Source organism: Chenopodium album, chromosome 12, assembly GCF_948465745.1.
Source record: "Chenopodium album chromosome 12, dcCheAlbu1.1, whole genome shotgun sequence".
Classification (NCBI taxonomy): domain Eukaryota; kingdom Viridiplantae; phylum Streptophyta; class Magnoliopsida; order Caryophyllales; family Amaranthaceae; genus Chenopodium; species Chenopodium album.
This window is the reverse complement of record NC_137845.1, coordinates 6,766,894-6,786,645: the sequence shown is the minus strand read 5'-3', so window position 1 is coordinate 6,786,645 and position 19,752 is coordinate 6,766,894. Positions and strand designations below refer to the sequence as shown.

Genomic DNA, 19,752 nt, shown 5'->3' with positions numbered 1-19,752 from the left:
AAAAATGCATTCAAAGAATAGGACTAGATTTATAATCAAATTGCATGTAATTACATGTTTCCAGAAGACAGAATTTCTAACCTGAAGGCTACTGTGGGTATTGATCTACAAAATTACGAGTCATCATGCCAAAATAATAAGAAGGTCGAAAAAATGAGAAGGGGGGACACAAGATTTTCAACCATACTATGAACAAATATTTGCTGGTAAAGTTTGGAAGCTCCCATTTCAAGTCTAATGTACAAATGAGCAACATTCTGCTGCTAAGAACTCCCATGAGATCTGAACGATGAAACAGACTGAGCAGAGACAGAAGCAGTTGGGCTATTCAGATCGCGTTCTCCATTGATTTCTCGTGGCTTCCCACTCAGTAGCTCAATTGCATCTTGACAGATGTCATTAAACCAATTGTCTTCAGGCAGTACACTGAACATAATAATTAAGAGGAATAGAAATAAATCAATGATACTGAATATGTCTTAACAAATAAAGCAATTGGGACTCAAGAGGTAGATGCACAAGCTAGTGGTTTAGAAAGTAAAATTCTATCTGCCTATTTCTTTTAGCATGAGGGACAGGAGACATAGGTAGGTAAAGAGACTGAAAACACCAAAACATAAAAAAGTCATCACAAAGAACTTTACCTATATGGATCTCTGCCAGTTGCTTGAAAGGCTGCTATAGCTTTGGATATTATCTCATTGATAACACGGACTAAATTACGTGACAAGTAACGACCTTGGGAAGCAAAGCAGATGACAAATTTCATATCCAAGTAGAGCTGCAATGTTCAAAGAGAAAAATGTCACATTTATCTTCTGAAAACAAAGGGAATAAAAGTTGCAGAAGGCATCAGACAACTAAATTAAAAACTCTACAAAGAAAATAAAACAAGCGAGAAGCAACTCTCCTTGTCCCAGAACAAACATCATATTACAGTTTTAGCAAGATCTTTCAAAAGGCAGCAAAAGGATACCAAGCCTACTGTGGTAATATTTCAGGATATAATTCGATTTGAGATATTAGAAAAACGAGAACACAAGATCTTAAAGGGAAGAAGCTTCAGAATTGAGCTTCTGTACCTGTTGAAGGGCAAGAGGGCCTAAAGGCTTAGGACCATCCTCAATATCATCCCAGAAGCTCTGGTCTTGAGAAAACCATAAGATGACAGTCTCAGTTAGTTTCATCATCAGCAAAGTAGCAAATCTTTCTTTGCCCGCAAACATCTCTGCTGCAATACTAGCCATAGTATTGAGTTTGAAGAAAAGTTCCTATAAAACATTTAAATCAGGGTAAGTAAAATTAATACATCTCTTGTTTAAAATTTTCCACGGAAAAGCTAATTAAATGCAAACGAACTTTGCCAAATCATTCTTTAAAGTTCCTTTTGGCTTGTGGCCCCAAAGCAATAAAATAGCAAGCGATATCACAATCATTCAAAACCATTCGTACAACTCAACAGATAAAACCTAGACTCCTGTACTAGATTAGAAGCTAAAGGGCAACATCAATTGACAACTTACAAGATGCAAATGCAGATAATCATATTCATCTGGAAATGTAGAATGTATGTTCAAACAAACAACATCAACTTCCTAAAAAGCTGCTTCTGAATGAATCATATTAGATGCATCGAGAGAAACAGGTGCCAAGATGGAAGACTCTGGACTACTTTACAAATAAGAAAATGTTCCACATTATATGCATACAAATTTTGCAATGAAAAGGTTTTGTGTAAAAAGTGACGAGCTACTGATATTAATACTTTTTAGTAATATATTTGGGGCAGATAAAATATATTGAACCTTGTAGGTCAATCGGCATATTCAGGTACAGGAGGTATATACATCACGATTGCATTTGTACAATTGTAGCACCAAAACACGCAGATAATTGAATCCAGTCATGTTCTCTACTTTCGTTATCACCAATAAATGTTGACCACACCAGGTTATCGGCAATCTTATTCCACAAACACAATTATCACTAGTATAATAAGAGGAATCCTAAGAGAAGGGGTGGGAGAGGTTATGTTGCTTTAGCGAAACTAATACAAAATATGAATAAAAGAATCTTTAAGCATTTCATAACATGTAGCAACCAAAATGCTTATGACATGTGGCCACTAAAATACTGGTCAAAAACCTAAGAACACAGTCCCCAATCACTAACAGACGAATGGAGAAATGAGAAGATAAAGTGGCACATTGAATTGGCGTTGTGTCTGTAACATCAGATATTATGAAACATAAACAGGAGCCACAAGACAGCTGCAATTGAAAGAAAAAAAAAATTACCCGGAATATTGGAGATGGAAACCATTCTATATCTTCTGCACTTCCATCCATACTTAAGTACATATCAGCAGTAAGATTGCTGTCACCCTCTTCTGTAAAAATAAGATCCAGAGCATGGAACTGACAGAAACTATTTTTTAGCCTATCAACTAAACTTACAAGTCTTCTCTTCCATTCTCTGAGCTCAGGATGGCGATTTTGCTTATCATAATCAGATTGATTATTTTGAGAAAATTTCATGGCAGCACGAGGAAGTAGCTCATCAGCTAATAGTGATGCATTTGCAAGTAATGCAATTTGCTGGGCTTCATTCTCAGCCATTCTAACAATTTTACTTCCAGATCCTTCAAAATTTGCTTCTTCTTCTAGGGAGTTTGGCAATGCTTTTATGAGCATATGTACATACGAGTTAAATACCTGATAAACACCTTCTAATGTTTTACTTCCCAACTGCATGCTCTGAAGTGGTCCCACATCCTCAAAGAAGTCCTGCAAGTTGTAGCAATCAGAGTTGTCAGAAGCTAAATTACTTGTTGTAAACAGCAGAAACATCTTAGATAGAGACAAGAGAAGGATTCAGCAAGATTACAACACAATACAGATCCAGTCCATGGTAACAGTAAAAACAATACAAACTTTAAAGCAGATGTTGAGAAGACACATTGGTTAAACCTTTCATAGAGAAGGAACCACAATACACATCTTTTAATTTCTAGTTTTCAGGGCACTGGGATTCAGGTAAATCAAATTCTTTCATAATCAATTTTAGTACCAAGCTTAAGGAAAAGATTGAGAAACAATTATCGCCTCTATCTGTAATTTTTTTGGATTATCCCATAAGGATAAAAAAGTTAGGTGTAGACAAGTTTCCACTTTACAAGTCATTCTAGATACAATTTTCACATATAATCCCGAGAGTTCACGTCAACACAAAGGTTTGACACCTCAATCTTAATTCACTGCTACCACAATCTGAACCACATGCAAACATTTACTCCAGTTAAAGAAGACTTTCTCTTTTTTTTTTCTTAGCTAGAGAAATAAGTTAGATGACTCGCTGGATGGTAGATAACACAAACTACGTAGTAAAATTTCAAGCATCCAGTCTTAATAACTAATACAGTATGCTTCAATTCATTATATCTTGTCAATTCAAACAACTACCGAACAACATGGAAAACAGGATATAAGACCTCCATTATCATCCAGAAAAAGTTAATATGTAACGGAAACACTTTTTCACTGATGGAGAGTGGTATGGTAAGCAAATACCAAAGACCCCAAGGAGGTGGAGAGAGTAAATACTAGAAGTCTGGCACGGAAGTTCTTTGCATAATAATTCCTCCATTTCTTATAAGTTCACACTACATTTAGGTAAACATTTTAAGGAGCTGTGTCAAAAGATGCTACAATACAATAATTCCCTTTACCCACAAAACTATACACCAATCTAAAGTTGTTTAAGGGTAAAATAGGAATTATACAATTTGAAACTTACTAAAAAGAGAAACATGTCAACTAAAAAGAACTTTCCCAAAAAGGAATACATGTCAACTACACAAAAACGAAGCAAGTATAAATTAATGTTGTTCAAGATTGAATCATCAACATCATCCTTTTCTTTCTGCTTTTAATATTCTAAGTTAAATCTAGACAACAATTACGGCCTCCAATATTCCTAAAAGGAAAACCGACAAATTCTTGTAATTAAAATTAATATTCCCCCTTTTCCTATTAATAGGAATATTTACTTTTCTACATACATTTCCGTGTTTCTACATAGAGTTACACAAAATGACCCCTAATAGAATGTTGCCACTCTTAAACATGAACACTGAAGTTAAGATATGATCCTAATGTCACAAACTTTTTGTCAAGATCACTCCCTAAAGTTCCTTCAATCATACATTGACGAATGAAAAATCAAGGGGCGCTAAATTCCACATGAGAGGCTCCAACAAACACAGCCGGCTATTGCTGAGGTAGTGAAATAGAAGAACTATAATATTCATTAGGCTAATTTCAAATAAAATTAAAGAACCAGAAATCACTCACCTGGACCATCGAGATGAACCGATGAGCACTACTTGTAAGCTTGTACTGGTATCCTGCCATGTTAGCTGTGCTCAAAGGCCTTCCAGACTGACGTGCAACGGTTGGTGGATATGTCAAAATCCAATCATCAGCCGCAGCTAAGGCAGCAGTACTCTCCTCTATCCTTTTAAAATTAGCATCCACTGCTTGTTCAACACTAGGCCTGAAGAGTTTCACCAGTGTTGGACATAGTGAAAGACCACGGCCTTCCAATAGTGAACAATGGCCTAAAGCTATCTGAACACACTCAGCAGCTGCTCTTAGACCTCCTGCAGCTGCTGATGAAGCTAATGCATGCCTTTTCACAAGGTGAGCAAATGCTTCTATTTGCTGGGTAGCCCATGTTACCAACTCAGAAGTGTAGGCAGGTTCGCTGCCAAAGATGGTCAAAGAATCACTGGCTGCCTGAGCAATGGCAGAAAAGACCAGCTGGGAAAGAGCAGCTGTGTAGGCTCCTCCATACGAGCTACTTGAGGGACGTATACTTTGCATGTTATACTGGTATCGTTGTAAATGTGCACTGAGAAGTAATGTATGAGCACGAGGACCATCGCCAAGTTTTTTAAGAGCCGATACAGAAGCACGTAGCTCAGTACCACGAGTAGTAGGTTGGCAAGCAGCTTCAACTAGCTGATCAGCAAATTTCTGCCTACGTTCTTTAATAGCATATTCAAGGGAAGTGATCACGTCTGGGCTGAGTGTTTTAGTTTCCTTGGCTTCAGAGGCAACACGCTCTCCTTCATTGAGGGCCGTCAAAGCTTCATTGACTCTTCTTTCAGCTAATAATACGTCAAGGTGATCAGGGAATTCAACCAGCCATTTTTCCAAATCTGAAGGTTCCCTTTCTTCACTGCTACTGATACCATTCATTACATGTCCTTCAGAACTAGATAATGCTGATGATTCCATGTGGACTCCTTCAGCTAGCCCATGTATAAGAGTTGCTTGAGTGGTTAGAAGGTTTCTGATAGAAAGAAGCTCCCCTTCTAGATCTGAAATTTCTTTTGATGTACTGCATTATAAACCCTGACCGTTAAATTTACCAGGACAAACTGGAGAATTAAATTTACAGAACTTCTCTCATCAGATATTACAAGCCACAAGGGTTAAAGCTGTGCTAGTATGCATGTCATGCTAAAAAATAATGCCAGAAGATTTTTCAGGAAGCTCTCCATCCAAGAAAAACAGCAATTTATATAAAGAAAACATAGAAAAGAGATAATTAATAGAGAAAGAGGCCTTCCTTGCTTGTGTCTCAGAACCTATGTTGCACTAACTACACATTGTGAGATTCCTTGAACTAAATAAAATCTTTAAAAATAAAAAAATAAGCCTCAGGACAATCACAATTAGTCCAACAGCAACAGCCAACAATTTTTTGTCGTGATAGGAATTGTAGCATTCAGAAACCAGTTCCCTGTACCAAAGAATTATCTAATGAAGAAAGAGGGTGATACAGAAAATTTAAGACCACCAAAATGAAAAACACATCAGCATGCTCTTCCCACTTTTCTGTTCCTCTTTCTTCTCCTTCATTTGGGAAGGAGTGCAGGGTGAACATGTTCGTCCACCAAAAGTACAACCCAGAAGAGCTTGTGGATGGTTAGGGGTCAAAAATGGTTATACAAGCACAGAACCATAGACACACTATCAAATTCTGGTTTCTAAAATTCAATTGTAAAAGTGAAAATATTCTAGCAGTTGTACAAATGGAAAGTCAACTGTCAACTTCATTGGTAATTAGACAACTAATTTTTAAAATCACATCGCTCAGATGATTGAAATGAGACAAGCTAACAGACAATGCCAGAGAATGGTGTAAAATAAAAGTTAAAGCAGACAGCAGTTCAATATTCAGTAGATAGAGTCTTCACCGAATAAAAGCTGTATAGTTTGCATAAACGCTTCTTCGCATTTCCTCAGCAGATGCCTTTTTTAGATCCATCAGATATGAGCACAAGTGCTTTATTTCCTGTATTAAAAGCACAGAATAAGGTCTGTCACATCATGATGATATTATGTTGTAGTGACTAGAAAGGCAACATGCTAACACAAACTTCAAGTCTAATAACTAACAGTATAGTCTAAGTGTCTAAACAATCTACTTTTCATATAACATTTCCAATGACCTATGATTATGTAACTTATATTATACTGGTAAGTGCTACCAATCAAAAGCCAATTTTAGAAAATTTCTTTCTTCACAATGGAAAATTTACTTCTAGCTAAAAGAAACCCAGCAAAGAGATCCTTAAAAACATAGCCTAGCTCCATCTCGAGAAGTTCATAAAAGGAAAAGTTTGACTCGTTCTTAATGGGGTTCGAGAACAAATTTTCTTTCATATTTCTAACTTAACTTGACACGCTTTCCTTTGAATAAGCCCCAAGAATATTTAGCAACGTTACCTTATTTGCATCTCTTTCTCTCTCTCTCTCACACACACACACACACAAACACACAGAGGTCCCTAGTTTTATTTTTCTCCTAGTCTTAGGAGCCTTACAAATTGTCTCTCAGTGTTGCACTTATAAAAGAACAAAGGAAGTGTTTCAATTGGAGTGTGGAGGATACAAACCCCTCCCTTGCTCTCTTTTTCTATTGCTGTCAGTAACTTATCAATGACCAAACCTAGCTGTTGAAGTTGTTTAACTTTAGTGATCAAAGCCCCAATAACTAACTCATTCTTTATGGGGGTACAAGAACAATTTTTTATCATATTCCTCAGTTAACTTGATGAGGAATGACATCCTACAAGAATGAAACTAATGATAAATTTGGGTGAGATAACATGCCACCTAGTAAGGTTTTACCAAGAAACTACAGTACACTCACAAATTTGACATCATCCTTAGTAACCAGCTTACTGTTTCATGGAATCGAAATGATTGTTTGTATCAATCCCCAAAATAGACAATTAGCACCTTCATATATATCCTAAAATGAATTACACATCCCATCAGTTTACTTCCATCCCCAAATGTCTTTCTACATACAGCAAAAAGACCATAACCATACATGCCGAAATAAGAAAGGAATCCTCACCTAGCTGTCTATTAAAATTTCAAATATAAAACTACCTTGGGTTATTGTACAGTCCTTAAAATTTATCATGATTGTCCCTCAAATTTATACACCCTCCCTTTCCCTTAAGAGGAATCGTCACCTTTGCTGTGTATTAGAATTCCTAAATTAGAACTACCTTGGTTTCTTGTACAGCCCTTTAGAATCATCTCATCATGTTTGTCCCTCAAATGCAGACACGCCCTCCCCTTCCCTTCCAATAACCTCAGCAATAACCCTACTAAAATCGGCAATTCGGCACGCCTCCTATATTTAGCCTATCCATCAATCATCATTCTATAATTTGTTCATTCTTCATTATCAACTAAAAATTAATTGAAAATAAATTAAAATTCCTCTCTTTCTCTAATTTCAAATAATCAACAATCAATAAAAACAAGAAAAGCACAATTTCTGACAAACTCGAAATTTTAATTTTAATTTCAACAGAAATAACACAAATTAAGAAAAAAATTAAAGAATTGAAAAACAAATTAAGCTCAAACATCAAATTACCTTCTCGTTAAGAGAGCATTTGGACTGAACATACGACTGAGGATCAAACCTATCATTTCGAAACGCGTTTAAACTCTCTTCAAGTTTGGGCAAATTCTCTTTCGCCGGAGCACCGGAGTGGCCTCGAGACCTCGGAACCTTCACTGCCGCCATTGAAATTGAAGCTTCCTTCAGATCGGATCCCCCGAATTAAGGTGAAATTCGTCGGAAATTAGGGTTTTGAGTAGATGATGATGATCGGATTGAAAGAGAGAGAAAAAGTAGTAGAGAAATGGAGGAAAGAGGAGAGAGAAAGTAGCAGAGAAATGGAGGAGAGAGAACCGGCGGCGATTTTCTCTCTCTAAAAGGAGGTGGTGGAGTTAGTTGGTTTGGTGGAGAAAGACAGGTCAGTCAGGCAGGAAGAGTATGATTTCATTCATTTATTCATCAATTATTTCAGACATTCTTTTATTTTTTATCTGATTTTTTAAAAAATAAATCTATTTATTGTTACTCCGTATTATTTTGAATTAAGAAATACGGATTATAAGATTGTGCAATTAGTTATGAACATTTTTTGAAATTATTTTTGTGTTGAATGGTTTTGTATTTATGGTTTATAAAATAATAGTCATGTTTAATCTCGTTTTTTGACATAAATGAATAAAATTTATCGATATATAAACTTTATTGAGGTGCTTGTAATAGTTAACTTGAGGTATGGGAAATGGGAATTTGAAGATTAAGAAAAGTCCTCTCAAATTATGTTCGATGAGGAATTGTGGATCATACTCAAGGCTCCTACATGAAATTCAAAAGAGTAAAAGAAAATTAACTTTCCCTCTTCAAGTCTTCAATTTTCGACATCCAAGAATGTGGAAAGGGTTTCTTGTGGGAGGTAAATTGACGATCATAAATGCATGTAAGGGGACAATGGGAGGGAGAAGGATTTGAATTATTTTTTCCCCCTATCCTTTTGATTTTCTTGTGTCATTTAGGTGTTCTAATATGAAGAAGGAAAAACATGAATTTGCAACAATCACATGAGATATAAAGTAATAAACCAACATCATTCACCTTTATTAAACTGGTGAATCTATGCACAATTGCACACCAAGTATCATCTAAACAAGGCATTATACGTAGTATTAAATCATCATGATAGATTTTTTGGTCCAAATATTACAAATTACAAATAGGAGAGAGGATTTGAACATGTGACCTATCGTACACAAATGACAAGTTTATCGGTTTATAGACAATATATATGAACATGCCACAAAGACAACTAGTACTCCATAAATCATAATAGGCTGTCTAAGTGACATTATTATAAGTGCAAAACCTATAGAGTATAGACAATAGATTTGGCATCTACATAGGATATTATTCTATCATGCTCCACATGTCAGGCAATGGGCTCAACATTCTTCTATATCATAAAACAGTAACTTCACAACTCAAATCTCTCAGATAACAAAGTAGAGCATGATCTGAGCCTTGCTGTACAGGTGCTGGGAAACAAACTATTCATCAGCTCATAAAACAGATCAGCAACTTTGGAACAGCATAAGTTGAGACAGATTATTCATTGGGAAACAAAGCTGTTGGCAGGAAGACCGAAAACAATCAGAAAATTTAAAGAAGATTCAAGCATAATTCATCAAGGCAATACCAACATAGTTTCTTTATTCTTTTTTCACTCTTCCCCCATCAACAATAGAAGGAATAATAAGGATAAAGGAAGCAGATAGATGAATGCATGACGGCATGAGAAGTTCCAAAATGACAAGTGCTGAGGAAGCTTGACCTTATTCTCTAGTTCAGAGTGACTCTATCCCTTAATCATCTTAAAGAAAGCACTTATGCAGCTATTGTTTAATAAAACAAGAGCAAGCCTTCAGGTGTTTCCTAACAGCTGCAACTATTGACAAAATTACGTGATCCCTTGATTTCTTGAACAAACATACAGAACATGAAAACGACCAGGACAGACCTGAAGCACAAAAAATAAAAACATGAATATCAAAGATGTCCGAGGATGATTGCTGGTACATAATATAAAGAAGATAGATTCGAATATACCTGGCACGTACAGTTTCAGCTTTCTGCAAAGAACAGCTATATCTCCAATAAAACAAAAGCGTCTTAAGAAGGTCTTCAAAAAAATCAAGCAGTCATTTTTTAGCAGATTCTTGCACCCAATGACATAATTTCAGCTTCTTCATAAAAATCGTAAAGCTAGAATCTGTGTTACTAAAGTTCTTTACAGTATACATTGGCTCAGTTACAACACTGCAAGTTCCAACTGGCAGAGACTTTACCGAGATTACAATTTTAACCCTATCTTCGCTTTCTCCCATGTGTTCAGTGAGAATGCCCTTTCATCTGTTTAAGACTTCACATTGTAACTGTAGAAAACCAAAGGAGTGTCTTTAATTGGTAGCCCTATGCACGGTATTTTACCCACAGGCCACAGCAATCCTGAAATTGGCGAGTACATGATTCTTAGCAATCTAAAAATCTGAAATAGTCCCTAAGAAATTCAGTACTGTTGTGTGAGCTTCAGTACTACCAGTAATCCCCACAAGAACAAGAACCATTTCGAAAATGATGGAAACGATTAGTATCCCTCACAATAATTTCTCTTTCAATTACAGTTGATGCGAACTTAAATGCTAAATGACAATCAGCACAAACTCGTATGTTCTTTTTAATTCGGATGGTGGATTTAGGTGGTGTATTCAGACAAGCAAATGCCAAGGCAATCTTTTCACTGTGGTGCTGCAATTTTGCTTCTCTTTCATGCTCCTCCACAAACAAGAGAACCTGACTTGTGTCTGGTACATATCCAATTCCTTTGATCTTTGCACTTATGCTCTCCCACATGTCATAAATCTCTTTGCTCTGAGGATGAGTATCATCATCAGCAACAAACACATGGACTACATTCTCAATCTCCACCCAGCTACAAGCAGGTTCCTTCCTTACCCTACTATCCTTCATCATTTTTCTCACCTTAGCAACATCGTTTCTTCTACCAGCCAAAGCATACATATTGGCAAGTATCACATAAGGGCCAGAATCATAAGGGTCAAGCTCAAAAGTTTGTTCAGCTGCATAAACACCTAGCTCCATGTTCTTATGCATCCTACATGCACCCAGAAGACATTTCCATATCTCTGCAACAGGTTTAATAGGCATATCCCTAATAAATCTCAGTGCCTGATCAAGTTTGCCTGCACGGCCTAGTAAATCAACAATTGTGACATAATGCTCAATTTTCGGCTCTAAACCATATGTTTTCATCATCTCAAAGTAATACTGTCCTTGTTCCACAAATCCAGCATGGCTACAAGAAGTGAGCAAGCAAAGAAATGTTATTGCATTTGGTCGCATTCCAGCCTTTAGCATAATGTTAAATTGCTCCAATGACTTGTGCCCCAGACCATGTTGGGCATATCCAGTTAGGATTGAGTTCCATGAAACAACATCTCGCTCCACCAATCTAGTGAAGACCTTTTCCGCATCTTCAATGCTCCCACACTTTGCATACATATGAAGAAGAGTGTGCCCAACAAAATCAGTAAGCTTCACCCCACATTTTATCACATGAGCATGTATCCACTTACCTTGCTCCAAAACTCCAGTGCTGGCACATGCATTGAGTACAGTAGAATATGTGAAATCACTAGGATCAAAATCTTCCCTTTTCATTCTTTGGAACAAATTAAGAGCTTCTTCTCCTCTGTCCTTTCTAGCATGGCCAGCAATTAAAGCATTCCAAGAGACCTCATTTTTGCTCACAAGTCCATCAAATATCAATTGTGCTTCATCCATAAGGCCACACCTTGCATACATATCCACCAGAGAAGTTCCAACATAGACATTTGAATCACAACCATATTTGACACAAAGGGTGTGTATATGCATGCCATGCTTAGCACTAGATATTGCCCCAGAGGCCTTTAGGAGGATAGAAAATGTAAAATTGTTTGGTTTCAAGCCAAGATGAAGCATCTTGGGAATCAAAGAAAGGCCTGCCTCGGGCCTACCATTTTGCGTATAAGCAACCATCATAGTAGTCCAAGTGAAAGTGTCCTTAGCTGGCATCTCATCAAAACATTTTCTAGCCTCCCCTAAATTGCCACACTTAGAATACATGTTGATAATGTTATTAAGGATAAACATATCATCCTTAAACTCAGAAGCAAGGACATGGGCATGAATAATTCTGCCTTCTCTTAGGTCACCCAACTCCACACATTTCTTCAGCAATCTGTTATAGAACAGGGGGTCGGGTTTAAGACAACCTCGTTCAACAAGCTCAAGTGCTTGTCGGCTTGTCCTAACATCACTACTCTTAAGGAGAAGGTCTCTATGATGGGTTCTTTGAAACACATCAGCATGTCTTCCTTCTTCACATCCCAAAACATTGGACTCAGTTGACAGGCACACGGCCTGAGCTCCAAAGGAACCCGAAAATTGCTCATGGCACTCCCTCACGGGAACAAATCCTCTTAGATCGTTATACGATAATCTCCCCAAACAAAATGGTGCACATCTTCTCATGTATCAAAAGGACGGTAATATTAAAGGAAAGAAAAACCAGTAAACAGCTAGATACTACACACTACATCATACAGACACCAAGCTAGCTCTGACATCCTCATTCACCCTGCAAGCATAATTGATGCAGGAAATCAGGGATTAAAAAATCCAGTGTTACTACTACAAAACCCAAAACCCTAAACCTCCACAAACTGCGATTCGAAACATTCAAATTGTTAAGTGCAACCGGCGCAATATAGGACCATTTTAACAAAATTATGTGCGATTTTACGCAGCATTTGCATTTTGCACAACATTTTCTAAGCTAAAACTATCACTGGGAAAATTGAGCAATTCCAAACCAATTTTTCAGCAAGTATAATCAATCAAATTGAGCAAAATCGAAGTTTTAAGAGTGAACAGCAACAACCCCAGAAAATTTTCCAGATATATGAACAAATTAGCTATAAATACATTAAATAAGCACCAAATGAACTAGATTTCAGACACCCACAACTGAAAAGATAAATTGAAAGAACAATAATTTCAGTGAAATCCAATATTGGTAAATTAAAAGTTTTAAGTATGGAAAGCAAGGATATATAAAGAACCTAAATTTATTTTAAAAAAAAAAAAAAATAACAAAAAAAAAGAACTTACTTTTCATGATTAGCTGCTGAGTGTCCCCTTGCTGAGCAATTAGGCAAATCATTTGGATCTAAAGCAGATAGAACTCAGAGAAGTATAGAACAAGGATGGTTTATTTGGATCATAATTTAAAAAAATAAAAAATAAAAAAAAAAATGCGTTTGCCGGGAGTCGAACCCGGGTCTATTGCTTGGAAGGCAATTATCCTAACCGTTGGACTACAAACGCATATTGATAAATTATTACCACTTTCAGTATATATACCCATTGTTAATAGACTACAATGCCTCCAACAACGCTTGTATGGACCTTATTTTCACTTATTTCAATTTAATAACTTCAGTTTAAGAAAAATAAATTTACATACTAAGGATTACTCAAGTTCAATTTACAACTAAAATAAATTTTAATAAAGTCTAATAAGTTTAGCTAAGTGAATATTAGGTGAATACAACACACTATAAGTTATTAACCTTGGGGAACTATCCATATACTAATATACGACTATACGAGTATTCCAATACTAAGGCAGTAGTTTCTATTCATTTAAACCGATGATCTAACAAGATAAATCTAATTATTAAGTAGGGTACGGTAGACCAATGATAACAGGGGCAAGAACAAGATAATATGATCTTTAATGGACAAGATCAGCCGAGTAGGGTTAATATAGGTGGAAATATTTGCCCAATTTAAAAGAAGATTTAATGGCTCACCTATTATAAATTCACAACATGCATTGGTCTAACCCGCTTTTAGACCTTAATGACACTAATGGTAGAGATGTCAGTGGAGCGGGTCAAGTAGGAGATTCGCCACTAGGGTAGGGATGGGTCTTGGTTTGATGGGTGGTGGGGCGGGGATGGGATAAAAATCATACTCGCCATGGGTGATGGGGCGGGGGTGGATTTTACATTGTACCCGCCCAATCCCCGCCCCGCTCCACCTATCCCACTTTGTACCCGTCTCATCCCTACCTCACACTCACAGTTATATATTTTTAAAAACAAAATATATACTTTTATACTATTTTATAAAAAAATTATGCAAAATAAAATAGTAGATATAATAATTTGTAATACACTAATATATTATATAACTGAAAAAAGTGTGTAATATTAAAAATACCCCCCCTACTTAAAAAACTATTTTTTTTATAATCTATATTAATTATGTTGGATTGTGTATTGGGAGACGGGAATTAAGCGGGTCTTAGGTGGGGATTAAGTGGGGATGGATATCCAAATGGGAGGTGGGGCGGAGATGGTTTTGGAATTGTACCCGCTGGAACGGGGATGGGGATGGATTTTGGACCCGCCGCGGGGATGGGCATGAAAATTTTAGGCGGGGATGGGATGGAAAAGCCAACATTCGCCCCGCCGCTTTGACATCCCTAACTGATGTTGATTTATAATTCTACTTATTTACAAATAACACCCACATTAATCATTTTGATGACCCTCTAAATATCAAAACAATATACTCCCTCTGTCCCTTATTGATAGTCCCTTATTGACAATTTTAACGGGAATTAATAAACATAAATAAGAAGTAGTAAAGTGTAACACCCCAATAATTCTCTCTTTAAACCTGTAAATACCTTTAATAAAATCCAAGAGAATTACTGATGTGCTACCGCCACGTGTTCAAACGTTAAGGCTAATTCAGAATTTAGCAGCGGAAAAACTAACTCAGTTAAAAATAAGTTTCAAAACCAACGATCAAAACCAATTAAGTCTTACAACTTAGAACCATTAAGGCCCTTATTCAAAACCCAAAATAATAAAAGTGATAGGTAAATGAAACCGAGTCTAAATAAATTCAAAAGTAAGAAATAAAGTAAACTGTGAATGGTAACCAACACTCCACTCAAGATCCCACCACCTTGATGTAATTTCTAAACATGTAAAAACCTGTGGTTAATCTGCTCCCCAATATTACAAGTGTAAAAATTGGATCGTCACAGGGTCATTGAAAGGCAAAGGCCATGACCAAAGAAAGACTCACAAAAGCACGCAATCAGCAAAACTGAGTACATACAAGCTACGAAATATAATAAGAATTCCCTAGCATACTACTAATATTCAATCATCAAATACAACTTAATTATAGACTCGAACACATGACTCAATTGTTTACATTATTAAGACCTCACTAATTAATAATAGATAAATCATTTCATTTTATTCATTGGATTAAGCAATAGACAAGGTTGTCCATCCCATGCTCCATTTGGAACATCAATAAAAGAAAAACCCCATGCCTCCTTTCGAAAACATCAATAAAACATCCAACGACCACGGGCGCGACTTCGTGACCGTAGCTAATATGCGATCTCATCTAACTCCTAGTTTTTGAAAAGTATTTGAAATAAAAGACTCGTAGATCAGACGGCCTCTAGAAAAGTGCACGGCTAATACCCCGTGTACCCCAACCCCTGATTGTCAATATTCTAGATGTGCACAAATCCAAAGTTTTATTGCTCATCCATCTTGCACTTTACGTGATTTACAAGTTTAGAATTGGTGATAACTCATATGCAAAACAATATAATCAATCAAATATCACTTCATTCCAAGCAATCCAAATTTCCAATTCAATTCTTGATTTATTAGTGGCAAACAATATTTAGTATTGAATCCTTTAATTACCTCGGTGTATAAACATCTTAAGTGCATAGGGCACTTCAAATCTTAAACCTCGTCTTAAAAGACTTTAATAAACTCCCTCTACTCAAATCATAATCAATTCATGAAAGAGTATTAAAAATTAACCTCATGGAACCATTATCAAAATTAATTCCACTTATATACAACCAAGAATCCATAACCTTTAATTAATCATAACATATCCAATTGATAAGACAATCACTTATACATTACCCACAACCGTAGTCATATACTTATATCTCAAACATGCCTCATACACAATATACGGAAATCACAATGTATAACCAAACAATTTAGCCCAGTCTTCTCTATACATGATACTAGGTTCTCGATACATCCCTAAACATGCATCTAACGACAAGGTTTCGTAACTCGTACGTACCTTGTATAAACGAGTTGGTTAGCCACTTAACCAACTAGAAATCACCTTCTATAAAGTCCTCTCCTAAACCAAACAATAACATCTCAATCAATACCCAATCAATCAAATTTATAGCAATATTAACTTACTTTAAAACCTTCAAAATCCAAATCAAACAACACTTTAAAACCTTCCCTTTAATTAAAATCAAAAGCTTATATATAATTCTTTAAATTTTCTTCAAAATACCTTAAAATACACTCTTATACATGAAATTACAGCAAGTTTAAAGTTTAATAAAAATCTGAAAATTTATTTTATACATGAAACCTCAAAATTATAGTAATCTTTGAAATTACTTACATTATATGTTAAGTTAGTAGGCTTTAAACCCAAAAATTCACCAATTCAATGCATTTAGAGGCTTCAAAAACAATATCCTAAAATCTGAAAATTTGATTAAGTAATAGAATGTATAAATACAACAATTTAAACTTGAAATATATAATTGGAATTCAATTAATTTCATAAGAACTTAGTCAAACCTTCAAACTTCACAATTTAAACCCTAAAATATACACAATTAAAATCTGAAAATTTATAACATAAATAAAATATGAAATTATAAGTTTAAGCTATCAAAAACATGAATTTGATACTAAAAATATAATCTTTATACCACAAAATCAAAACCCAAAACTAATACATTAAAATTCATACAAGGTAAATAAAACAAAGGGGGAAGGAGAAGATATAGCCACGGTGGCTGGGCTGGTGGTCCGCCGGCGAGCAGGGGGCGGCAGCACCGGAATCCGGCGGGCAGGGGTGGCAGTTCGAGCAGGGAAGCAGTGAGTGAAAACTCACGTAAAGAGGAAAAAGAAAGAAAGAAAAAGAAAAGAAAGAAAAAGGAAAAAGAAAAGAAAAATAAAGGAAAAAGAAAAATAACGGAAAAATAAAGAAATAAAATAAAGAGAAGAGAATTTACTAACCTTTTTGTGTGGGGAAAATTTTGGGGATGTATGGGATATTTATAGGAGAGAGAGAGTTGTAGGGTAAGTAGGAATATTGGGCCTTATTAAAATAATGGGTCAATTAAGAAATAAAAATGAACTAGGCTTTGTTTGTTTGGACATATATTGTAGAATTGACAATTAAAAAAAAATCCTTTTGTAACAAAATCGTTTATCAACCTAAAATAATTTGAAACCTAAAGAATAAATTCCAGAAAAAAATACAAATAAATATTATAAATAAAATAAAATTTCATTTATAAAATATTTAAAAATACGGAGGATTACATAAAGTACATTGAAAAGGTAAATTTACATTGGGTATGCAAAAAAAGTGGAGAGAGGAAGTAATAAAAAGTATATGGAAAAGCAAAATTTACATGAAAAAGTTAAATTTAAGAAAAATTGACATTTATTACCAGCGAAAGAATCTTGTGTCACATTTGCTACCTGTTTAATTTTTATTTTATTTTGCTACCACCTAAAATCACATAATTAAAATTTCACTACCACTTAACGGAATCCGTTAAGGTTATTCAAAAAAAAAATTAAAATTAAAAAAAATAAAATAAAGTAACCCAGCCACCCTTCCATCTCACTGCTACCCCCTCCCCCTCCCATCCCCCCTGCCGGTGCCCACAGCTTCGGCCGGCGCCAGCGCAAACCCAACCCCATCCTTTTCCCTCACCCTACGCAGCCAACCTCCCCTCCCTTTATTTTCCCCTTCTTGCTACCTAGACCCCCACCCCAAATCGGAAACCACCTTTTTTCCCCTCCCCCACCGGAATCGACCCCCTTCCCCGTTCTCTCCACCGAAATCGACCCCCTACCCTTTTCGGCCATCCCTAACCTTAAACCACCACCTCAAAACCACCATAAGCGAAACCCTAAAATTCGTTTAGGGTGGTTTGGGGCTAGTGGTTTAGGATTAGAGATGGCCGAAAGGGTTTGGGAAAGGGAGGGGGGTCGATTTCGGTGGAGGGAACAAGGAGGGGCCGAATTCCTGTGGGGGGAAGGGAAAGGGGGTGGTTTCCAATTCGGGGTGGGGGTCGGGGCAGCAAGAAAGGGAAAAGGGAGGGGGGTTGGCTGCGCAGGTGGAGGAAAGGGAGGGGGTGGGGTCGCGCCGGCAGGGGGGAGGGGGTGGCAGTTGAGGGGAGGGGTGGCAGTGAGGTGGAAAGGTGGCTGCAAGGTGGTTGAACGGTGGCTAAACCCAACTAACGTAAACAGTTACGGCATAAGTTATTTGGTAGTGAAATATATATTTTAGGGATTTGGGTGGTAGCAAAATAAAATTAAAAAATTAAACGGAAATTTTAGAAAATAACACCTGAAAAAAGACAGAATTTTGATTTTAACACCACAAAATTTCAAAGTTTTATTATAACACCTCAAAAAAAAATTAAATTTTGGTTTCAACACCAGTTAACAGATTCTGTGACGGAAAATTTCAGTGGGTCCCAGAAGTTAGTTTACCCTCCAAATTTCCTCATATTCTATACGATTATCTCTCATGCCATTGAATGCTCAACTACTATTCCTTCATTGAATTCGAATCCTTAATTCATCAACAACCAAAATTCTGAGACAATTCAAACCCTAAGTTCAATTGTGTGGTTGAGAAATTGAATTGCGAAAGGGAGGTGTCAGTATTGAAGCGAAAACCTCAGCGCGAAGTCGTCAGCCATTTCCAACCAAAAAAAGCTTGGATCTTTCGTGGATTCTGACAAGAACATCAGCAAGATTCCAAAACAGGTACTTTTCGAACCCTTTTTTAGTAGTTTTCAACAAGTATTGAAGTTAAGTATGCCATTTTGTTGAGGATTGTAGGGTATTTTGGGGAAAAAAAATAGGAACCCTAAAAAAAAGTAAAATTGGGTATGAATTACTGTGCAAACATGTAATTAAAGTTGTTTGTGATTATTTTATGGTTCAATTAGTGTAATTGATAAGCTTTTTGGTTTAATTATTGAGTTGATTATTATGCCTTGTTGACTGGTTTGTACATATGTTGGGTTAAGCTTCTTGATTATACCATTTATTTGACTGTGTAATTGTGTTGATAAATGTTGCTTGTGTTGACTTGCATTGTACCTATTTATTGGATAGATAAATGGCCAACAACCAAGATGGATTAATTGATATACTATTCAAAGTGGGGGGTGCTTTTGTTCCCAAAAGAGTGTCTAAAACAAAACATTTGCTTTGCTGGTGTGGTGGGTTATGTTATTGGAGAAGAGATGTGGTAGTGGACAAGTTAGATGTGCCTTTTTTAAGGGAAGGTGCAGTGCATGGGTTTGTTAAGTATAATGTCCATGTCCCACCAAATTTCAGATTGTGGTATAAACAAAGAGGGAGGACCTTTAACACAGGTAGAAGGGAGTTAGAAGGGACTTTAGATGTTGGATGGCTAGATGCAGAGCTAAGCTCATTATTTTTGGTTCAGCAAGGGAGCAATATGCAAGGGTCTGGGATTATGGTAAGGCTGTACTGAAATACAACCCAGGGTCTGGTTGTAACATAGTTATAGATGGATTTGACAGGCCTGAGCCTCCCTTGTTTTTGAGGA

The 19,752-nt window shown here is 36.3% G+C and overlaps 2 protein-coding genes and 1 non-coding gene across 3 annotated transcripts; all 3 read right to left on the bottom strand.

The window, feature by feature from the left end:
- Positions 1 to 9: 9 nt before the first annotated feature.
- Positions 10 to 8,364, bottom strand: LOC145571815 (exocyst complex component EXO84B-like). Its single transcript, XM_081630850.1, has 7 exons — positions 7,969 to 8,364; positions 6,266 to 6,363; positions 4,353 to 5,403; positions 2,298 to 2,786; positions 1,083 to 1,271; positions 645 to 781; positions 10 to 426 (listed from the first exon to the last, which is right to left on the bottom strand). The coding sequence occupies exons 1-7, from the start codon at positions 8,119 to 8,121 to the stop codon at positions 264 to 266; spliced, it is 2,280 nt and encodes a 759-aa protein (XP_081486976.1). The 5' UTR covers positions 8,122 to 8,364; the 3' UTR covers positions 10 to 263.
- Positions 8,365 to 9,123: 759 nt separating this feature from the next.
- On the bottom strand, positions 9,124 to 13,306 carry LOC145571814 (pentatricopeptide repeat-containing protein At3g24000, mitochondrial-like). Its single transcript, XM_081630849.1, has 3 exons — positions 13,159 to 13,306; positions 10,033 to 12,625; positions 9,124 to 9,943 (listed from the first exon to the last, which is right to left on the bottom strand). Exon 2 carries the CDS (start codon positions 12,517 to 12,519, stop codon positions 10,519 to 10,521), a length of 2,001 nt encoding a protein of 666 aa, XP_081486975.1. The 5' UTR covers positions 12,520 to 12,625; positions 13,159 to 13,306; the 3' UTR covers positions 9,124 to 9,943; positions 10,033 to 10,518.
- On the bottom strand, positions 13,303 to 13,374 carry TRNAG-UCC (transfer RNA glycine (anticodon UCC)). The gene has a single exon. It is a non-coding gene; the product is annotated as a tRNA-Gly (tRNA).
- Positions 13,375 to 19,752: the final 6,378 nt, after the last annotated feature.

Bases quoted from the DNA above. Each gene is read 5' to 3' on its own strand.
- LOC145571815 (XM_081630850.1), bottom strand. From the start codon at position 8,121: ATGGCGGCAGTGAAGGTTCCGAGGTCTCGAGGCCACTCCGGTGCTCCG. The intron at 1,272-2,297 runs GTAATTTTTTTT...AATGTTTTATAG, and splicing joins TTCCATCTCCAATATTCCGG to GAACTTTTCTTCAAACTCAA. The intron at 427-644 runs GTAAAGTTCTTT...TATTATGTTCAG, and splicing joins ACTGGCAGAGATCCATATAG to TGTACTGCCTGAAGACAATT.
- LOC145571814 (XM_081630849.1), bottom strand. From the start codon at position 12,519: ATGAGAAGATGTGCACCATTTTGTTTGGGGAGATTATCGTATAACGAT.